The 21,379-nt window shown below is 45.8% G+C and overlaps 1 protein-coding gene across 1 annotated transcript; it reads left to right on the forward strand.

Annotated features, from left to right (window-relative positions):
• Positions 1-11,284: 11,284 nt before the first annotated feature.
• On the forward strand, positions 11,285-11,878 carry LOC139831504 (uncharacterized). Its single transcript, XM_071820796.1, has one exon. It carries the CDS (start codon positions 11,285-11,287, stop codon positions 11,876-11,878), a length of 594 nt encoding a protein of 197 aa, XP_071676897.1.
• Positions 11,879-21,379: the final 9,501 nt, after the last annotated feature.

Consider the following 21,379-nt stretch of genomic DNA (forward strand, 5'->3'; position numbering starts at 1 on the left):
AACAACTATAGGCCATATCCTTATAATAATGGCAACGGCTATGGTAATTCTTATGGAAATTCTTACAACAATAATAGGAATTCACCCCCTGGACTTGAAGCCATGCTTAAAGAATTTATTAGTACACAAACTGCTTTTAACAAATCTGTTGAAGAAAAGCTTGGGAAAATTGATATACTTGCTTCTAAAGTCGATAGTCTTGCTGCTGATGTTGATCTTTTGGAATCAAAAGTTTTGCCTAATGAGAATTATCATAATAAAATTGTTACTACAGCAAATGCCATTCAAGTTAGAATTAATGAGAATATAAGATTAATGGCTGAACTGCGTGCTAGGTGGGATAGAGAAGAAAATGAAAAACTAGCTAAAGAGAAGAATATAGCTAAAGTTTGGACTATTACCACCACTAGTAATGCTAATGCTACACATGTTGCTGCACCTCCTACTCATACTAATAAAAGAATTGGTGTTCGCAATGTTTCCACTTCTAATGCAAAGCGCGAAAAACTGCCTGAAACTGCTAAAATCATTAAACTGCTCGTGATAAAGTGCTGAAATTTTTTCCAACATTGGGGATGATGATCCCATTGCTTTAGATTATAATGGTTTGAATTTTGATGATTGCCACATCTCTGAAGTTATAAAGTTCTTGCAAAAACTTGCTAAAAGTCCTAATGCTAGTGCTATAAATTTGGCTTTCACGCATCATATTACAAATGCTCTCATAAAAGCTAGAGAAGAGAAACTAGAGCGCGAAGCCTCTATTCCTAAAAAGCTAGAAGATGGTTGGGAGCCCATCATTAAGATGAAGGTTAAAGATTTTGATTGCAATGCTTTATGTGATCTTGGTGCAAGTATTTCTGTTATACCTAAGAAAATTTATAATATGCTTGACTTGCCACCGCTGAAAAATTGTTATTTGGATGTTAATCTTGCTGATCATTCTACAAAGAAACCTTTGGGTAAAGTTGATAATGTTCGCATCACCGTTAACAATAATCTTGTTTTTGTTGATTTCGTTGTCTTGGATATTGAATGCAATGCATCTTGTCCAATTATATTGGGAAGACCTTTTCTTCGAACTGTTGGTGCTATTATTGATATGAGGGAAGGCAATATAAAATATCAATTTCCTCTCTAGAAAGGTATGGAACACTTCCCTAGAAAGAGAATGAAGGTACCTTATGATTCTATTATTAGAACAAATTATGATGTTGATGCTTCATCTCTCGATGTTACTTGATACACACTTTCTGCGCCTAGCTGAAAGGCGTTAAAGAAAAGCGCTTATGGGAGACAACCCATGTTTTTACCTACAGTACTTTGTCTTTATTTTGTGTCTTGGAAGTTGTTTACTACTGTAGCAACCTCTCCTTATCTTAGTTTTGAGTTTTGTTGTGCCAAGTTAAGCCGTTGATAGAAAAGTAAGTACTAGATTTGGATTACTGCACAGTTCCAGATTTCTTTGCTGTCACGAATCTGGGTCTATCTCCCTGTAGGTAGCTCAGAAAATTACGCCAATTTACGAGCATGATCCTCAGATATGTACGCAACTTTCATTCAATTTGAGCATTTCGTTTGAGCAAGTCTGGTGCCATTTTAAAATTCGTCAATACGAACTGTTCTGTTTTGACAGATTCTGCCTTTTATTTCGCATTGCCTCTTTCGCTATGTTGGATGAATTTCTTTGATCCACTAATGTCCAGTAGCATTATGCAATGTCCAGAAGTGTTAAGAATGATTGTGTCACCTCTGAATATGTCAATTTATATTGTGCACTAACCCTCTAATGAGTTGTTTCGAGTTTGGTGTGGAGGAAGTTTTCAAGGGTCAAGAGAGGAGTATGATGCAACATGATCAAGGAGAGTGAAAGCTCTAAGCTTGGGGATGCACCCGGTGGTTCACCCCTGCATATATCAAGAAGACTCAAGCGTCTAAGCTTGGGGATGCCCAAGGCATCCCCTTCTTCATCAACAAATTATCAGGTTCCTCCCCTGAAACTACATTTTTATTCGGCCACATCTTATGTGCTTTTTCTTGGAGCGTCGGTTTGTTTTTATTTTTGTTTTGTTTGAATAAAATGGATCCTAGCATTCACTTTATGGGAGAGATACACACTCTGCTGTAGCATATGGACAAATATGTCCTTGGTTTCTACTCATAGTATTCATGGCGAAGTTTCTCCTTCGTTAAATTGTTATATGGTTGGAATTGGAAAATGATACATGTAGTAATTGCTAAAAATGTCTTGGGTAATGTGATACTTGGCAATTGTTGTGCTCATGTTTAAGCTCTTGCATCATATGCTTTGCACCCATTAATGAAGAAATACATAGAGCATGCTAAAATTTGGTTTGCATATTTGGTTTCTCTAAGGTCTAGATAATTTCTAGTATTGAGTTTGAACAACAAGGAAGACGGTGTAGAGTCTTATAATGTTTTCAATATGTCTTTTATGTGAGTTTTGCTGTACCGTTCATCCTTGTGTTTGTTTCAAATAAGCCTTGCTAGCCTAAACCTTGTATCGAGAGGGAATACTTCTCATGCATCCAAAATACTTGAGCCAACCACTATGCCATTTGTGTCCACCATACCTACCTATACTACATGGTATTTTCCCGCCATTCCAAAGTAAATTGCTTGAGTGCTACCTTTAAAATTCCATCATTTACCTTTGCAATATATAGCTCATGGGACAAATAGCTTAAAAACTATTGTGGTATTGAATATGTAATTATGCACTTTATCTCTTATTAAGTTGCTTGTTGTGCGATGACCATGTTTACTGGGGAACGCCATCAACTCATTGTTGAATTTCATGTGAGTTGCTATGCATGTTCGTCTTGTCTGAAGTAAGGGCGATCTACACTGAGTTGAATGGTTTGAGCATGCATATTGTGAGAGAAGAACATTGGGCCGCTAACTAAAGCCATGATCCATGGTGGAAGTTTCAGTTTTGGACAAACATCCTCAAATCTCTAATGAGAAAAGAATTAATTGTTGTCAAATGCTTAAAGCATTAAAAGAGGAGTCCATTATCTGTTGTCTATGTTGTCCCGGTATGGATGTCTAAGTTGAGAATAATCAAAAGCGAGAAATCCAAATGCGAGCTTTCTCCTTAGACCTTTGTACAAAGTGCATAGAGGTACCCCTTTGTGAAACTTGGTTAAAGCATATGTATTGCGGTGATAATCCAGGTAGTCCAAGCTAATTAGGACAAGGTGCGGGCACTATTAGTACATTATGCATGAGGCTTGCAACTTATAAGATATAATTTACATGATGCATATGCTTTATTACTACCGTTGACAAAATTGTTTCATGTTTTCAAAATCAAAGCTCTAGCACAAATATAGCAATCGATGCTTTTCCTCTATGAGGACCATTCTTTTACTTTCAATGTTGAGTCAGTTCACCTATTTCTATCCACCTCAAGAAGCAAACACTTGTGTGAACTGTGCATTGATTCCTACATACTTGCTTATTGCACTTATTATATTACTCTATGTTGACAATATCCATGAGATATACATGTTACAAGTTGAAAGCAACCGCTGAAACTTAATCTTCTTTTGTGTTGCTTCAATACCTTTACTTTGAATTATTGCTTTATGAGTTAACTCTTATGCAAGACTTATTGATGCTTGTCTTGAAGTGCTATTCATGAAAAGTCTTTGCTTTATGATTCACTTGTTTACTCATGTCATACACATTGTTTTGATCGCTGCATTCTTTACATATGCTTTACAAATAGTATGATCAAGATTATGATGGTATGTCACTCCAGAAATTATCTTTGTTATCGTTTTACCTGCTCGGGACGAGCAGAACTAAGCTTGGGGATGCTGATACGTCTCCAACGTATCGATAATTTCTTGTGTTCCATGCCACATTATTGATGTTATCTACATGTTTTATGCACACTTTATGTCATATTCGTGCATTTTCTGGAACTAACCTATTAACAAGATGCCGAAGTGCCAGTTGCTGTTTTCTGCTGTTTTTGGTTTCAGAAATCCTAGTAAAGAAATATTCTCGGAATTGGACGAAATAAAAGCCCAGAGGCCTATTTTCTCACGAAGCTTCCAGAAGACCGAAGACGAGACGAAGAGGGGCCACGAGGGGGCCACACCCTAGGGCGGCGCGGCCCCCCCCTTGGCCGCGCGGCCCTGTGGTGTGGGGCCCTCGTGCCGCCTCTTGACCTACCCTTCCACCTACTTAAAGCCTCCATGACGAAACCCCCAGTACCGAGAGCCACGATACGGAAAACCTTACTGAGACGCCGTCACCGCCGATCCCATCTCGGGGGATCCTGGAGATCGCCTCCGGCACCCTGCCGGAGAGGGGAATCATCTCCCGGAGGACTCTACGCCGCCATGGTCGCCTCCGGAGTGATGAGTGAGTAGTCTACCCCTGGACTATGGGTCCATAGCAGTAGCTAGATGGTTGTCTTCTCCCCATTGTGCTATCATTGTCGGATCTTGTGAGCTGCCTATCATGATCAAGATCATCTATATGTAATTCTATATGTTGCGTTTGTTGGGATCCGATGAATAGAGAATACTTGTTATGTTGATTATCAAAGTTATGCTTATGTGTTGTTTATGATCTTGCATGCTCTCCGTTATTAGTAGATGCTCTGGCCAAGTAGATGCTTTTAACTCCAAGAGGGAGTACTTATGCTCGATAGTGGGTTCATGCCTGCATTGACACCGGGACAAAGGATGAAAGTTCTAAGGTTGTGTTGTGCTGTTGCCACTAGGGATAAAACATTGATGCTATGTCTAAGGATGTAGTTGTTGATTACATTACGCACCATACTTAATGCAATTGTCTGTTGCTTTGCAACTTAATACTGGAGGGGGTTCGGATGATAACCTGAAGGTGGACTTTTTAGGCATAGATGCAGTTGGATGGCGGTCTATGTACTTTGTCGTAATGCCCAATTAAATCTCACTATACTCATCATAATATGTATGTGCATTGTCATGCTCTCTTTATTTGTCAATTGCCCAACTGTAATTTGTTCACCCAACATGCTGTTCGTCTTATGGGAGAGACACCTCTAGTGAACTGTGGACCCCGGTCCAATTCTCTTTACTGAAATACAATCTACTGCAATACTTGTTTTTACTGTTTTCTCTGCAAACAATCATCTTCCACACAATACGGTTAATCCTTTGTTACAGCAAGCCGGTGAGATTGACAACCTCACTGTTTCGTTGGGGCAAAGTACTTTGGTTGTGTTGTGCAGGTTCCACGTTGGCGCCGGAATCCCTGGTGTTGCGCCGCACTACATCTCGCCGCCATCAACCTTCAACGTGCTTCTTGGCTCCTCCTGGTTCGATAAACCTTGGTTTCTTTCTGAGGGAAAACTTGCTGCTGTGCGCATCATACCTTCCTCTTGGGGTTGCCCAACGTACCTGTGAAATACACGCCATCATTGTCCGAAGGCCCTTGGGCGAGGAGGTGGGGGTTCTAGCGATAGCTTTCCAGTAATCCAGCACCTTCGGTCTCACCGTGTTGAGGCTCAGAGCAAGGTCCGGACAGGAGAGCCATGACGCCGCTGCATTCCATATTCTCTTGGAGAAGCGGCATTCGAAGAGGATATGTCGGGCCGTTTCCAGGGAGCTTCTACAATGCTGGCAGGTAGGATGATGTGGCCATCCTCTTTTGGCCAGATGGTCAACAGTCCAGAGGCGGTTTTGGACAGCAAGCCAGGTGAAAAAGCGGCACTTCGGGTGGGCCCAGGTCTTCCAAACGATGTTGCCAAAAGGGGAAGGGAGGGCCGCCAGGAACTGAGCTTTGTACGCGGAACTAGCAGAATAGTTTCCATTAGGAGTTAAAGTCCATATTATGGAGTCCTCGGTGCCGGGGGAAAGAATGACGTTCACGGTGAGATCCCACAGTCGGATATATTGTTCCATATGTTCCACTGGGAAAGTCTCAATCGCAATGTCGGACACCCAATTATGGTCATGGAGGGCATCACGAACCGTCCGGTTCTTCCTTTTTGAAGCCTTGAAAATCAGGGGGGCAACATCCTTCGGAGGGGCTCCATTGAGCCAGGAAGAGGACCAAAACAAGGCTTTTTCTCCATCGCCGATGGTGACCCGAGTTGCAGCATTGAAAAGATCCCGGTCGGAGGCGTCATTCGGCGTTTCCGAACCTACCCAAGGTTTATCCGGCGCCGTCCATTCGTACCAAAGCCAATGAAGCCTCAGGGCACGAGAGAATTTTTCGATGTTCAAAATCCCTAGACCACCCAGCTCCTTTGGGCGACATACTTTCTGCCAGTTGACCTTGCATTTTCCCCCGCTCACCGCCTCCTTGCCAGCCCAGAGCATACCACGGCTGATTTTAGCAAAAGCCTTCAAGATGCCCTTGTCTGCTTTAAGGGTCGTCAGCAGAAAGATAGGCATGGAGGAAAGCACCGATTTAACAAGGGCAGTGCAGCCGGCTCGGTTGAGGATCCTTCCCTTCCAAGGGTTAAGACGCGCAACCGCTTTATCAATGTAAGGTTGGAGGTCTGCCCGCTTGAGTCGCCCGAGAGAGAGAGAGGCAATCCGAGATATTTAATGGGGATAGGTGTCGTTGCAGCTGGAAAGTTATCCAAGATATCCGGCAGATTTATGTTGTCGCATTGGATAGGGGCGATGGAGCTTTTCGACACATTAGTTACCAGCCCCGTGACCTCCCCAAACTGTTGAAGAATATAGGCGAGACCCGACAGGTCATGAACTGTAGGGGTCAAGAAGATAGCCGCGTCATCCGCGTAGAGAGAGACCCTGGGTCCCTCCAAGCCATCCGGCATAGCATGAAGAAGCCCCGAGTTCGTAGCCGCCTCCAGAATCTTCTGAAGTGGGTCGATGGCGATGTCAAAAAGGAGGGGTGAAAGGGGGTCGCCCTATCTGAGGCCACGGCCATGACTGATGTTTTTACCGGGGATTCCATTAAGAAGAACCCGAGAAGAGGCAGTGGTAAAAAGTGTCGTTAAGAGAGCCCGCCATCTCTGAGGAAATCCGAGACGCTGAAGAAGATCCAGCATGTAATCCCACCGAACGGAGTCGAAAGCCTTGGCGATGTCCAGCTTAATGAGGAGAGCTGGTGTTTTGCTGCGATGAAGTTTGCGAGCCATGTTTCTGACGTACATGAAGTTTTCATGTATAGTTCTGGTCTTGATGAAGGCACTTTGGCTCCGAGACACGATCTCGTTCATTCTAGGGCTGAGCCTACGTGCCATAGCTTTGGCGATAATCTTCGGAATCCCGTGGATCAGACTAATAGGCTGGAAATCCGATATGGCATCAGCGCCATCCTTCTTCGGCAACAACACCATATTAGCGGTGTTAAGGATATGGAAGTTCTGCGTCGAAAGTTCAGATAAGGCGTTAATGATCTCCATAAGGTCATCCTTGATGATGTCCCAACAGGAGCGAAAGAAGTCCATAGAGAAACCGTCTGGTCCCGGAGCTTTGTCGATAGGCATATCCTCAATAGCCTCTTTGATCTCCAATTCCGAGAAGGGGAGGCCCAGGTCTTCCAAGGGATGGGCAGTGGGGCTTAAAACCTCCCAATTGAAGTCCAGCTGGCGAGTAGGTGGGCGACCCAGGGCACGGGAGAAGTGCTCAAAGATGAGCTTGTCCTTTTCATCATGAGTAGAAGCCCAACCGTCATTGTGCTTGAGTCTAATGATGTGATTCTTGCGTTTCCTAGCATTAACCCGAAGGTGAAAGAACTTAGTGTTAGCGTCCCCCTCACGAAGGTATCGGATTCTAGAAGCTTGTCGTTTACGAGATCGTTCCAAGGCTGCGAGACCTTTAACCCGCCTTTTGAGGTCAGCGCGAAGGCCTCTCTCCTCCGGGGACAGGGTTCGGGAATCCTGGGAAACGTCGAGTTGCAAAATGACATCCAAAGCCATGATAAGTTGAAGCTTGCAGCCAGAGAAGAGGCTTCTGCTCCAAGATTTCAGACCAAGCGCCGTATCTTTCAGCTTCTGGTTAATTTTCTGGACCGGCTGAGTGTGGGATGAAGGCTTTGACCAAGCAAGTTGAACAGCCTCGTTGAAGCCCGGCATTTTGGTCCAGAAAGACTCAAAACGGAAGAGAGGAGGCTTCCGCGGCCCACTTTGGTTGGAGAGGAGTAGAGGGCAGTGGTCCGAGAGAGATGATGACAAGGCATGAAGCACATGGTGCTCAAACGCTAAATCCCAACTGGCGTTGCAGAAGGCCCGATCCAGACGCACAAGAGTTGGGGACTCTCTTTCATTGCTCCAAGTGTATTTTCTGTTCTGAAGAATCAACTTCTTAAGTTGGCATGTCAGTAGGGCTCTACTGAAAAGCCCCATCAAACGAAAATTTAGGTGATCGTTGTTCTTGTCTTCCGCTTGGTAAATAAGGTTGAAGTCACCTATGATGAGCCATTTGGAGTCATCAGCCGGCTTTGCGGCAATAGCTTCGTTGAGGAACTCTTCCTTCTCGGCATTATCCGTCGGACCATAGACGGTGGTCAATTTGAAGGAAGTACCGCACGAGCGAATAGAGACATTTGCCGAAATCAAATGTGTGCCAAGGTGAACATTAGAGACGTCGACGTGATCTTCATTCCAGAGCAAGAGGATGCCTCCCCGGGTTCCGATGGCAGGTCGGTGTGCGTAAGATCGGAGTCTGAAGCCGCCAATGTAGGAAGCAGTGCGTTGATCTATGTGATCGAGTTTGGTTTCTTCGATGCAAGCAATGTGACATAAAGTATCAGCCAAGAAAGCATGGACAATGTCTTTACGACCTTGATCATTCAGCCCGCGAGTATTCCAATCCGCAATAGATAAATTTGGCCCCAACATACTGCCACGAACAGAGAAGAAAAAAAAATGACGATCGCCCACAAAGTTCGGAAAGAAGGGAAACGTCAACGTTCACAACCTAAGGAGAACGAACAGGGCCGATCCAACCCTTAAACGACCAAGTCTTGCGCTGCGGCCTCGCTGCCCCCTGGGCCGCCCATGGCTATGAGAGCTTCATCGGCTTCTGTGATGCTGCGGATGTTGAACTTGAAGAGTTTGGCGAGGGCGTCAACCGTCGTGTTCGGGAGTTGAGTTTTATACTTCGCCACGTACTCCTTCCTAGCCTGCAGCAGAGGAACCCCTTCTTTGGCAACTCCCATCTTAGCATTGAGTACTTGTATTGCTTTGTCCATCGCATGCATCTTGGGCTTGTTGATGAAACGAGCGCTGCGCCGGGCTTCGGAAGAAGGCTGTCCCTTGTCAAGCCCGGGCTGTGGCGACTGTCCCTTGTCGAGGCCGGGCTGTGGCAACGCCGGTGTGGGGCGGGGCAGAAGGGGCGCCACCGGACGGACAAAGAGGTCTGTGACGGGGGTCGGGGAAACCTTCTGGGGCACTGGCTCGCTGGCGACTTGCAAAGTTTCTTTATTATGTGCGACCTGGTGCATGTCCAACCCAACTTCAGCGACCTCTTCCCAAGTCTCAGGTACCTCAACCGCTTCAGAGAGAGAAAGTTGCGTGGCCGCGGGCGTCGTATGCTCCAGCAGCAGCTTCGTTGGTGAAGGAGGCGAGGCCGGGGACACATCTTCTTCTCCCCAAGAGCTAAGAGCCATGGGCTCGAAGACTGTGTTGGGCGGAGGCGAGGCTAGGCGTGAGGAGCCTTCCTCGAAACCTGCAGGAACCTCTTTGATCGCCGAGGTCCAGTCCCTGCAGGCCATGGCGGCGGTTGGAGACGCGGCGACATTGCGAGCCGTCGCCAAACTGGTCTTCTTCCAGGGTTGCACCATGGCGTACATGGCGTCAGCGTGTTTGTCAACCGGCAACCAGCGCTTGTAGACAAGACGGCGTTGCCCCCCGTAGCGGCTAGAGGAGTGACCAGGAGTACGACCGGAGCCCCGGGAACCACGGCATTCGTCTGCCATCGAGGTAATCTTGGTGCGCAGGGAGTAGGAGGGGGCACGCCTTCGCTGATCGCGACGTGGCCCACGGCGTTCATCTTCGTCGTCTTCGTTCCGGCGGTGCCGCTTGCGGTTGTCGCGGTCGTCACAACGAGAGCTGTGACGTGAACGACGCCTTTTTCCTTCCTCCGTAGCAGAACGTGAACGGTGACGGTTCGAACCCCTCGAAGGTGAGCGTCGGGAGCGGTTGCGCTCCTCGTCGCGAGGACGGGAAGAACCCCGAGAATCGTGGTCCTTGCGACGAGAGGGGAGCTCCAGGTCCTTCTGATCATCAGGTTCGTTGCGACGAGTAAAGGCAGGGCCAAACTCGCCCAACGCCGGGATGGGGGCCGGCAAGATGGAGCCCGCACCAGCATTGACGGGCATGCCGTCGACCGTGCCGAGGTGGCACCGAGGGAGTGAGTGAGAAGACAAAGCCGACTCTCATTTTTGTTTTCTTTTTGGGATCAGCTAAAGCCTACTCTCTCGTCTGCCTGGAGCAACGTACCTACGCGACTACTGCTGTACCAGTAGCCTCTCCCCTGCAGGAAGCGGCGGCGCGCCTTGGCCGACGTGGACTCGAGCTCTCCCTTTGTGCCGTGTTCACCTTCCGCTTCGCCACCGCAATTGCCCAAGGTGCCCCTGCACTCCCTACAGCAGCTGGCGCCGGCGATGAGGGCATGGAGCCAACCATGTGCCTAAAGACCCGAAACGCCGCTGTATCGTCGACCTGCTAGCCGTAGGGCACACCGTGTCCTCTGTGGAAAATATAGACTAGAGTACGTGTATAATTAGAGATAGACTAGGATCTTCTTGTATCCCAAGTCGTTAGATATCTTAGCCTCCAAGTCATGTACCTCTATATATACCCCATGAGGGTCATTGCAATACAACAACGAAATATTAGGGTTCTATATTTTCCACATGGTATCAGAGCCACCTCCCTTCGTGACCTAGCTGCCTACGACCCTGCCGCCGCCGCCGCTCCCAAGCCGCCGCCGCCGCCTACAAACACGACCAGATCGCCGCCGCTCTTGCCAGCCGCCGCGCTCCCACGACCCAAAACCCTACACCCACGACCAAGATCGCCGCCGCCGCTTACCAAGCCGCTGCCGCCGCCTACAAACACGACCAGATCACCGCCGCTCTTGCCAGCCGCCGCGCTCCCACGACCCAAAACCCTGCACCCACGACCAAGATCGCCGCCGCCGCTTACCAAGCCGCCGCCGCCGCCTACAAACACGACCAGATCGCCGCCGCTCTTATTAGCCGCCGCGCTCCTACAACCGAAGAAAACAAAACCTAGTTTGCCTTCATCATGACCTCGTCCAACAACACTGCTGCCGCCATGGCTGCTGCTCTCGGCAACCCTCCGGCACAGCCCCTCACGCGCAACAACTACCTCCCGTGGAAGGCTCTGGTATACCCAGCTTTTCGCGGAGCTGACGTCTTGGGACTCCTCGATGGATCTGATCGTCCACCGGCCAAGACCCTGGATGCTGAAGATGCTGACAAGAACAAGATCACCGTTCCCAACCCAGCCTATAGTGCATGGCTCGCACGTGATCAGCAGGTGCTTCGGTTCCTGTTGAATTCGCTGTCCCCTGACATCCTCTCTCATGTTCTTGATGTACACTCCACCGCCGATGCGTGGAAAACTATCACTGCCATGTTTTCTTCTGCCTCCAGGTCCAAAGTGCAGCATCTTCGAGATCGGCTGAACAATACAAAAAAGCTGTCCCTGACGGCTGATGAGTACTTCACAAAGATGAAAGGCTTCGCTTATGAGCTGGGCGCTCTTGGCAAGTCTCTTGATGAAGATGAGGTCATCAGCTATGTCCTCAATGGCCTTGACAAGGGCCACTACAACTCGCTGATCACCTCCGTCAATGGCAACCCGGGCACCTCCCTTGATGAGCTCTATGATCAACTGTATGCCTAGCGTCGAGGAGTCTACTGACTCCTTCTCTTCAACAGCCAATGTCGCCAAGCGTGATTATCGCCCGCGCGGACGCACTCCTCCCCCACGTGGTCGCTCGCCTCCACGTGGCGGTGGGGATGGAGGCTACCATGCTCGGTCTCCTCCGCGTGGTGGTGGGGACGATGGCTACCGTGGCCGCTCGCCTCCGCGCCGCTATGACGATGACCGTGACCGTGGAAATCGTCGCTATGATGATGACCGCGGCAATTGGCGCCGCGGCGATGATCGGCGCCGTGACGAGCGTCGTGATGACCGCCGTGACGATCGGCGCCGTGACGAGCGTCGTGATGGTGGTGGTGACCGTGGTCGCAACCGGCGGTCTGACCGGGCCCCCACCCCTTATGTTGACACGGAGTGTCAAATCTGCAAGATTCATGGTCATCCTGCAAGTGACTGCTGGTGGCGCTACTCCGATGATAAGAAGAACAATCGTGATCGTGATCGCGAGCGTGATGACAAGGGTGCAAATCTTGCTTCATATGGTGTTGATACCAATTGGTATACGGACACGGGTGCAACTGATCACATTACTGCTGAATTGAGCAAGCTCTCTACACATGATAAATACCAAGGCCAAGACCGTGTGCGCACGGCAGAAGGTACGGGAATGCATATCAGTCATATTGGTCATTCAGTTTTGCGCACCCCTCATAACTCATTCCAACTCAATAACATATTGCATGTTCCTAGTGCATCCAAAAATTTGTTATCTGTTCACAAGTTTACCCTTGATAATCACATCTTTATTGAGTTTCATCCTTTCTTCTTTTTGATCAAGGATCAGGCAACACGAAGAACCCTGTTTAAAGGCCCCTGCTATGGAGGTCTCTACCCCTTGATGCCCACATCTAGTGAATCCTCCAAGCATGCTTACTTCACAATAAAGCCGTCTTCATCCACATGGCATCGTCGCTTAGGACATCCCTCTTCATTCATAGTTCAACAAGTTCTTAGGAAGAATAATATAGCTTACACCCCAGAAAGCACTCCTTATGTATGTGACTCTTGTCAACTTGCCAAGAGTCACCAGTTGCCATATCCTGTTTCTACTAGTAGATCCACTGTTCCCTTGGAACAAGTGTTCTCTGATGTATGGGGTCCAGCACCTCTTTCTGTTGGGAAACATGCATACTATGTAAGCTTCATCGATGATTATAGTAAATTTACTTGGATCTACTTGCTCAAAAAGCGTTCTGATGTCTATCAAGCTTTTCTCAATTATCAACAGTATGTTGAGCGCAAATTTAACAGGAAAATTGTTACCATGCAAACTGATTGGGGTGGTGAATATGAAAAACTCAATAGTCTTTTTCAAAAGATTGGCATTGTTCATCATGTCTCTTGCCCTCATGCACATCCACAAAATGGGTCTGCTGAAAGAAAACATCGCCACATAGTAGAAGTTGGTCTTTCCCTTCTTGCTAATGCGTCCATGCCTCTCAAGTTTTGGGATGAAGCCTTTCTTACCGCCACATTTCTCATAAACCTTCTTCCTACCAAAGTGCTTGATCTTAAGAGTCCAACTGAATGTCTCCTGAATATCACACCCAATTATGATGCTCTTCGCACTTTTGGTTGCGCTTGTTGGCCTAATCTTCGCCCATACAATAAACGCAAACTTGCCTTTCGTTCCACTAGGTGTGTTTTTATTGGCTACAGTCCTCTTCATAAGGGTGTCAAATGCTTGGATGTTTCCACTGGTCGAGTTTATGTCTCTCGAGATGTTGTTTTTGATGAGAAGGTTTTCCCTTTTGCTTCACTTCGTCCTAATGCCGGTGCTCTCCTCAAGAAAGAAATTCTCCTCCTTCCATCAAATTCCCATGGGGTTGCACAACACACTGATGATCATATGTCTCCTATTATTCCTGTTCCATATGTGTTGCAGAATCCTGAGAATGCTGAAGAAAACCGTGTTGAAAATGGTGCTCCAAGTGCGACGGAAACTGAAGAAACAGATTCAGAAACGGACGGAACTGGCACAAGACACGAGGAGGAACATTCCCTGCCTTTGTCGGATCCCGAGGCGGATCCTGACGCTGACTCTGGCGCCGAATCACGCGCGCCGCCCGGGGAAGAATCTCCCGCCGAATCCCGCACGCCGCCCGGGGAAGAATCTCCCGCCCAAACTCCTGAGCCGTCTGCCACGCGGTCAGCCTCTGGTGGACGCGAAGAGTCGCCGACTCTGTCCGCCACGTCGACAGCCTCTCCGTCGCTGTCAGCTGATGCGGGTGGATCTTCTGCGGACGAAGACCCTGCCTCTCCAAGTGCTGCACCACCTGAACAGCCTATACCACCACCGTCGCCTCCTCGCACCCGGCTTCAGCAAGGTATAAGAAAACCAAAAGTATACACTGATGGTACAGTCAAGTATGGCATGCTTTCGTCTACAGGTGAACCTTGCACATTGACTGAAGCTCTTGATGACTCAAATTGGAGAAAAGCCATGGAAGAGGAGTATGATGCCTTGATGATCAATAAAACATGGCACCTTGTTCCCCCAAGTTCCAAGAAAAATTTGATTGACTGTAAGTGGGTCTATCGCATTAAAAGGAGGGCAGATGGGACAGTTGACAGATACAAAGCAAGGTTAGTAGCAAAAGGATTTAAGCAAAGGTATGGTATTGACTATGAGGACACTTTCAGTCCAGTGGTTAAAATTGCTACTATTCGAACTGTTTTGGCTATTTCTGTTTCTCGAGGGTGGAAGTTAAGGCAGCTAGATGTCAAGAACGCGTTTCTTCATGGTGTTCTTGAAGAGGAGGTTTACATGAAACAACCCCCAGGTTTTGAAGACCCTCATGCTCCGCATTATATTTGCAAATTGGACAAAGCATTATATGGATTGAAACAAGCTCCTCGTGCCTGGTACTCAAGGTTAAGTTCTAAATTGTGCACTCTTGGTTTTACACCCTCCAGAGCAGACACCTCATTATTTCTCTATACCAAGTCAGGCATAGTCATATTTCTGTTGATATATGTGGATGACATCATAGTCACAAGTTCTTCTGATGATGCTATTTCTGTTCTTCTTCGAAGTCTCAATGAGAATTTTGCTATTAAAGATCTAGGTGACTTACATTACTTTCTTGGTATTGAAGTCAAGAAGACACAAAATGGTTTGTTGTTAACACAAGAAAAGTATGCTACTGATATTCTTACTAAAGTCGGCATGGTTGCATGTAAACCGGCACCTACACCATTGTCATCATCTGAACAATTATCTCTGACAGCTGGCACACCTCTTGGCTCTGAAGATTCGTCTCAGTACAGGAGCATAGTTGGAGCCTTACAGTATCTAACCTTGACACGACAAGATTTGGCCTTCTCTGTCAACAAAGTGTGTCAATATCTTCATGCGCCAACCACTGAACATTGGTCAGCTGTGAAAAGAATTCTTAGATATGTGAAGGATACAATGAAACTTGGAATAACTTTTAAAGCATCTTCATCAACTCTTCTTAGTGCTTTTTCAGATGCAGATTGGGCAGGTTGCCTCGATGATCGGCGCTCCACAGGAGGATTTGCCATATTTGTTGGACCTAATTTGGTTTCTTGGAGTGCTAGAAAACAAGATACAGTGTCTCGGTCTAGTACTGAGGCTGAATATAAGTCTCTTGCAAATGCTACAGCTGAGTTGATTTGGGTAGAAGCTCTTCTTACAGAACTTGGAGTTAAGTTGAAGCAAAAACCAAGGCTTTGGTGTGACAATCTAGGTGCTACCTACTTGTCTGTTAATCCTGTGTTTCATGCTCGTACTAAGCATATAAAAATAGACTTTCACTTTGTTAGAGAAAGAGTTGCTAAGAATCAGCTAGCTATTAGTTTTATTTCTAGCAAGGATCAAGTTGCAGATGGTTTTACTAAAGCGCTTCCTGTTAAGAAACTAGATGAGTTTAAGCGTAATCTCAACCTTTCCAGGGTTTAGATTAAGGGGGGCTGTTAGAGTTGTTACGTATTGGTATACGGTGTAGTACACCGATCCTTACGTATTGTACATGCCACGCCAGGGGCTTTTCCTGTGCTATATAAACACGCAACCGATACCGGATGAGGGTATCGTTCCAGCCTAAACATTGACATCCTCAACCCAGACAGGTCTTGGCACCATTTCAAGAGATTTGCGTGATATGGTTTTCCCGAGTGCCTCCTATACCTACTGTTGTGAGATATAGACAACGGAACTCTCGTGTTCTTACGTCTACTCTTTTTGATCTTTTGCTTCTTGCTTGCTAAAGCTTTTACTGGTTTTGGTATTGCTTGTTGTGTGATGAACTCTAGTGAGCACTCAAGTATGAGAGTAGTATAAAAAGGAGGCCGCTGCCCAGGAAACTCATTTGTTAGGCTAGTAGTTGTAGACATGCCCTGAAGGATGGTGGCTTCTTTTCTGTTCTTTTTTAATATTATCGTATATGTTTACCTACTCTCACATCTCGTGTCTTTATGGCCTACTTTTACTCTTCAAATATTTACATATTTACCTATCATATTTGGTTGAGTCCTAGTAGTCTTTCCTACCTTCAGTCTCAAGGATCGCTATGAGAAGGTGAGCATTGTTATCCACATCGGGGAGCACATGTGTGACCAACGCCACTTATGATGAAGATCATTGGAGAGAGATACTGACGGAATTGGTGCACTGCCAGAGGAAGCAGATAGCAAGGAGGACGTCTCAGGGTAGAGTCATTCCGAGCCTTGGACAGGAAAAATTATCCCAACGTGAAGAAGCAAAGAATTTTTTATCCCAGAGAGTAAGGATTTCAGGTGGTATAGGGCAGGAAAGGTGCCACCAAATGCATGACTGAATTTTTCTAAGGCAAAATCATTAGTGGTATAGCTTTTAGCTAATTTTGTCACAACAAACCGTACGCAAGTGTGATTTGCCACAAAAGTGTGGATAACAAAAAGTTAGCCATAAGTGTCTCAGGATTTGAAGTAAGTCCCTGTTTTGGTTAATTTAGCTATGTTTTTAGGTCTAGATATCGACTTTGTAACGCGTAGACGGGACTTAGACTTGTACGGAAACTCTAGCCGCATCATACATATGTGTGTGAGTGGTGATGGCTGATTGAAATTAAGTAAGCAATCAACAAACATTACTGCATCTTCATTTCATCTCTGAAACACGTGTCCATACATTTCATCTCTGGAACACGTGTCCATGCATCCGTTTCTTGGCGATTTCATATGTTCCTCCGTGGATCGACAACAAAACCAAGAGCGGTAAAAATAGCTTGGCTCAGCCCATAGTTTCCGGGGTCTCCTACGGTGTTCCTCCTGAGGAATTCGGGCTTCGGGTTTCAAAAGTGCTCGCTAGCTGACTTGTGTATCACGTTGGTAGTCAGCCTCCTACAGGGTGAGGTTTGGAGTATGTCCCTCGGCACCACGAGTATAGATGTGGGGTGAGGTTTGGAGTGCGCGTTTCTAATGCAACATTACGTTCACCTTACACTTAAATATTTTTTTTTCGAAAAGGGCGCTTTATTACTTCAAAGTTTGACGTAATACATGCACCCGGTCTCTGCATAACCAAGATGCACATAGCTGTTCACACCGAACACAAAGTTCATTACATAAAAGGCAACTAAGCGAAAAGCGCATCATGGTGAAGAAGTTGTAATCGTCCGACTATGCAGCCACCCATGTTGGGTAATAAACTCCTTAACCGAATTCTCTAACATTGTAGACACCTCCGTAAAGAGGTCGCGGTCCTCCAAACGCTGAAGCAACGACCATGAACGGAGCAAAGCCATACACCGGTAGATTACCTGCATAAGAGAAGAATATTTTTTATTAAAAAATTTGTCATTTCTACATAGCCATAGCGACCATATAACGGCAATTGCTCCCACCCTGATAAGACTCCTATACCTAACCTCAATCTCGTTTAGCCAATTGCCAAAAATATTAGCAATGCTTCGGGGTGGGTATAAGCTAGATCTTATCTGAATGATTGACCATATATCTCTTGCGAATTGACAATGGAAGAAGAGATGTTTTATTGTCTCGTCTTCATGACAGAAGACAAAAAAATTACAGCCATGCCAGTTTTGCTTTGCAAGGTTATCTTTGGTGAGAACAACACCACGGCGTATGTACCAAGCGAACACCTTTGTTTTTAGTGGTATCCTCAGTTTCCAAATATTTTTATTATTCACAACTGGTTGGGCAGGTTTAATTAACGCTTCATACATGGATCTTATGGAGAATATACCATTCTTGAGTTGTCAGCTGAAAATATCTTTCACCTGAAGCAGTTGGATTGAAGCGAACCTTTGTAGCAATTCATTCCAAAAGGTTCACCGGGGACCGATTACATCGCGCCTGAATGTCATATTTGGTGGAGAAGTTTACATCACAGTCTGGAGAATAAACATCCTTATGACGTACGATCATGTATAAGACTAGATATTGTTCTCGGAGCGTGCTTGCACCCAACCACCTATCCTCCCAGAACCATATCTCTGACCCGTCTCTATTGGTAAATGCTTCTTAGTTGCCATAATGCCAGCCCAAAAGTGAGAATCCCCGGGTTTTCAAATAACCTGGGAAATCGCTTTTGAGCCTGCATACTTCCTCCTCAACAAGTTCTGCCATACACCATCCTCGGTTAAAAACCTGGCCAACCATTTGCCTAGTAGGGCCTTATTTTTAACCTCTAAGTCGTGGATACCAAGTCCACCTTGATCTTTAGGATGACATACCGCATTCCATGTTGTTAACCGGTATTTCTTCTTCTCACTATCTCCTTGCCAAAAGAATGTTAATCGGAAATAATCCAATCTATATAGCACATGTTTTAACAAATGTTGGGCCTAAATTTCAATCAGTCAGAGAAAAGAATCTTTATAAACAGAAAATTACTTTCCTTTCATGAAACATTTTTTACCACAGGGCACAAACCGTGTCGAATAAAGTATTGATCACGGATAAATTATCGCGGGCTAACTCCCATTTGCTTCCTGGATAAACAACAATCTGCATAATATGCGGCCAGCGGCCGGACAAGAGAATCTCCGACTCATAGCTCAAGAACACGACATTTACTACTCTAAATGGACCCTACTATTTGCAACCGCGAGTAGTAATAAATCTTTTGATTGGATTTTTTTCGATAAAGGAGCTTAGTCCCAGCCTCTGCATCAATAGATGCACGCAGCTTGCTTTATTAACTAAAGTATCAAGTCACAAAACGATCATCATCACTTATTACAATTATGAAAAAGCTAAGGTCGATACATGAATCAACCAGCTGAAAATATGGCACTCAGAAAAGCTATGCATTTGCTATTCTATTAAGATGCCGCCACCCAGTAGCCTGGAAAAAAAAGCCCTGAGCAACCACTAGCATCCGGTTGCATCCAATAACCATACCCTCCCGCTGCTCCACCGGGAGAAGGAAAACCCATTGCTGGATTGAATGAGCAGCTCGCCGGATAACCTGCAACAAATTAGTTCCAATTTGTTTGTTAAATATAAAATTATTTCGAGTCCTCCAAATAGCCCAACAAATGGCCGACACACAAATACGAATCTTTTGTTTGTCATTTTTCTTCACACCATTCAGCCATCTACCAAACATATTAGTAATATTAGCTGGCGGTGGAATGTTATATGAAAGACATATCATATGCCATATTATCTTCGCAAAAAGGCACTGAATAAACAAATGATTAACCGTTTCCGTGGAATCACAAAAACAACACTTTTGACATCCTTTCCACTTCCGTTTAGCTAAATTGTCCTTAGTTAAGAGTACCTTATTACTCATGAACCACATAAATTTTTGATTTTCAAAGAGATTTTTAACTTTCATAGATATTTACGAAGATAGATAGCATGCCCATTCATACAGTCAAGGTACATAGACTTAACTGAAAAAATACCCGAATCAGTAAGCTTCCAAATAAACTTATCAGGTTCAGATATTAAGTTAATTGTAATAAGTCGTTGGCATAAATGTAACCATTGTACCCACTTGATGTCATTTAAACCTCTTCTAAATGTGATATTAATTGGATCAGTTGCAAGCACAGTCGACACTAACACATTCTTATGTTGAACAATGTTATATAAAGCCGGATATTGATGAGACAAAGGAGTATCTCCCATCCATACATCCTCCCAAAACCTAACGGATGTTCCATCCCCCACTTTGAAAGAACCTCTTTGGAAGAAGTCATCTTTAACATGCATGAGACCCTTCCAGAAAGGTGAATCGGTCGGCTTAACCTCTACTTGCGCCAACGTTTTATTTTTAAGATATTTATTACATAAAAGTTGCTATCACATACCCTCCTCTGAGAGAAGTTTAAACAACCATTTTCTCAGCAAACATTTGTTTTTCAATTCCAAAACCTCAATTCCTAGCCCACCTTGATCCTTCGTTCTACACACGATATTCCATTTAGATAGTCTATATTTTCTTTTGTGCTCATCTGATTGCCAGAAAAAATTGGATCTATAAAAGTCTAACCTTTTCCTAACTCCAACTGGTATTTCCAAGAAGGAAAGTGATACGTCCAAAACGTATCTACTTTCCCGAACACTTTTGCTATTGTTTTACCTCTAATTTGTGTATTTTGGATGCAACTAACACGGACTAACGCTGTTTTCAGCAGAACAGTTCTGGTGTCTCGTTTTTGTGCAGAAATCCAACTTTCAGGAAAACCCTCGGGATTTTGACGGAAGGCCCTATTTTCCCAGAAGACTAACGGAGCCAGAAGGACAAATCAAGTGGAGGCCCGAGGGCCCCACACCATAAGACGGTGCGGCCTAGGGGGGCCCGCGCGGCCCTATGGTGTGGCCCCCTCGGCCGGCCTCCGACGCCCTCCTTCGGACTACTTATTCGCCTCGACCTAAAAACGCACGGAGAGAAGTCGAAGTCGCCAGAAACCCTCCAGAACGCCGCCACATCGCGAAACTCCGTCTCGGGAGCCAGAAGTCTCCGTTCTGGCACTCCGCCGGGACGGGGAATTGGAGGAGATCATCGCCATCATCACCGCCAACGCCTCTACATCAACCAGCCATGTTTCCCCCATCCATGTGTGAGTAATTCCCCCGTTGTAGGCCGAAGGGGATGGTAGGTATTGGATGAGATTGGTCATGTAATAGCATAAGATTGTTAGGGCATAGTGCCTAGTATCCGTAGATGTTACTTTTATGATATTGTTGCAACTTGTTATGCTTAATGCTTATCACTAGGGCCCGAGTGCCATGATCTCAGATCTGAACATGTTATTGATTCATGAAGATATTCGTTGTTTATGATCTTACCTGCAAGTTGTATACACATGTCGCTGTCCGGAACCAATGGCCCCGAAGTGACAGAAATTGGGACAACCGGAGGGGATGGTAGTGACGTGAGGATCACATGTGTTCACGGAGTGTTAATGCTTTGCTCCGGTACTCTATTAAAAGGAGTACCTTAATATCCAGTAGTTTCCCTTGAGGCCCGGCTGCCAC

This window comes from Lolium perenne, chromosome 5 (genome assembly GCF_019359855.2).
Source record: "Lolium perenne isolate Kyuss_39 chromosome 5, Kyuss_2.0, whole genome shotgun sequence".
NCBI classification, from domain to species: Eukaryota; Viridiplantae; Streptophyta; class Magnoliopsida; order Poales; family Poaceae; genus Lolium; species Lolium perenne.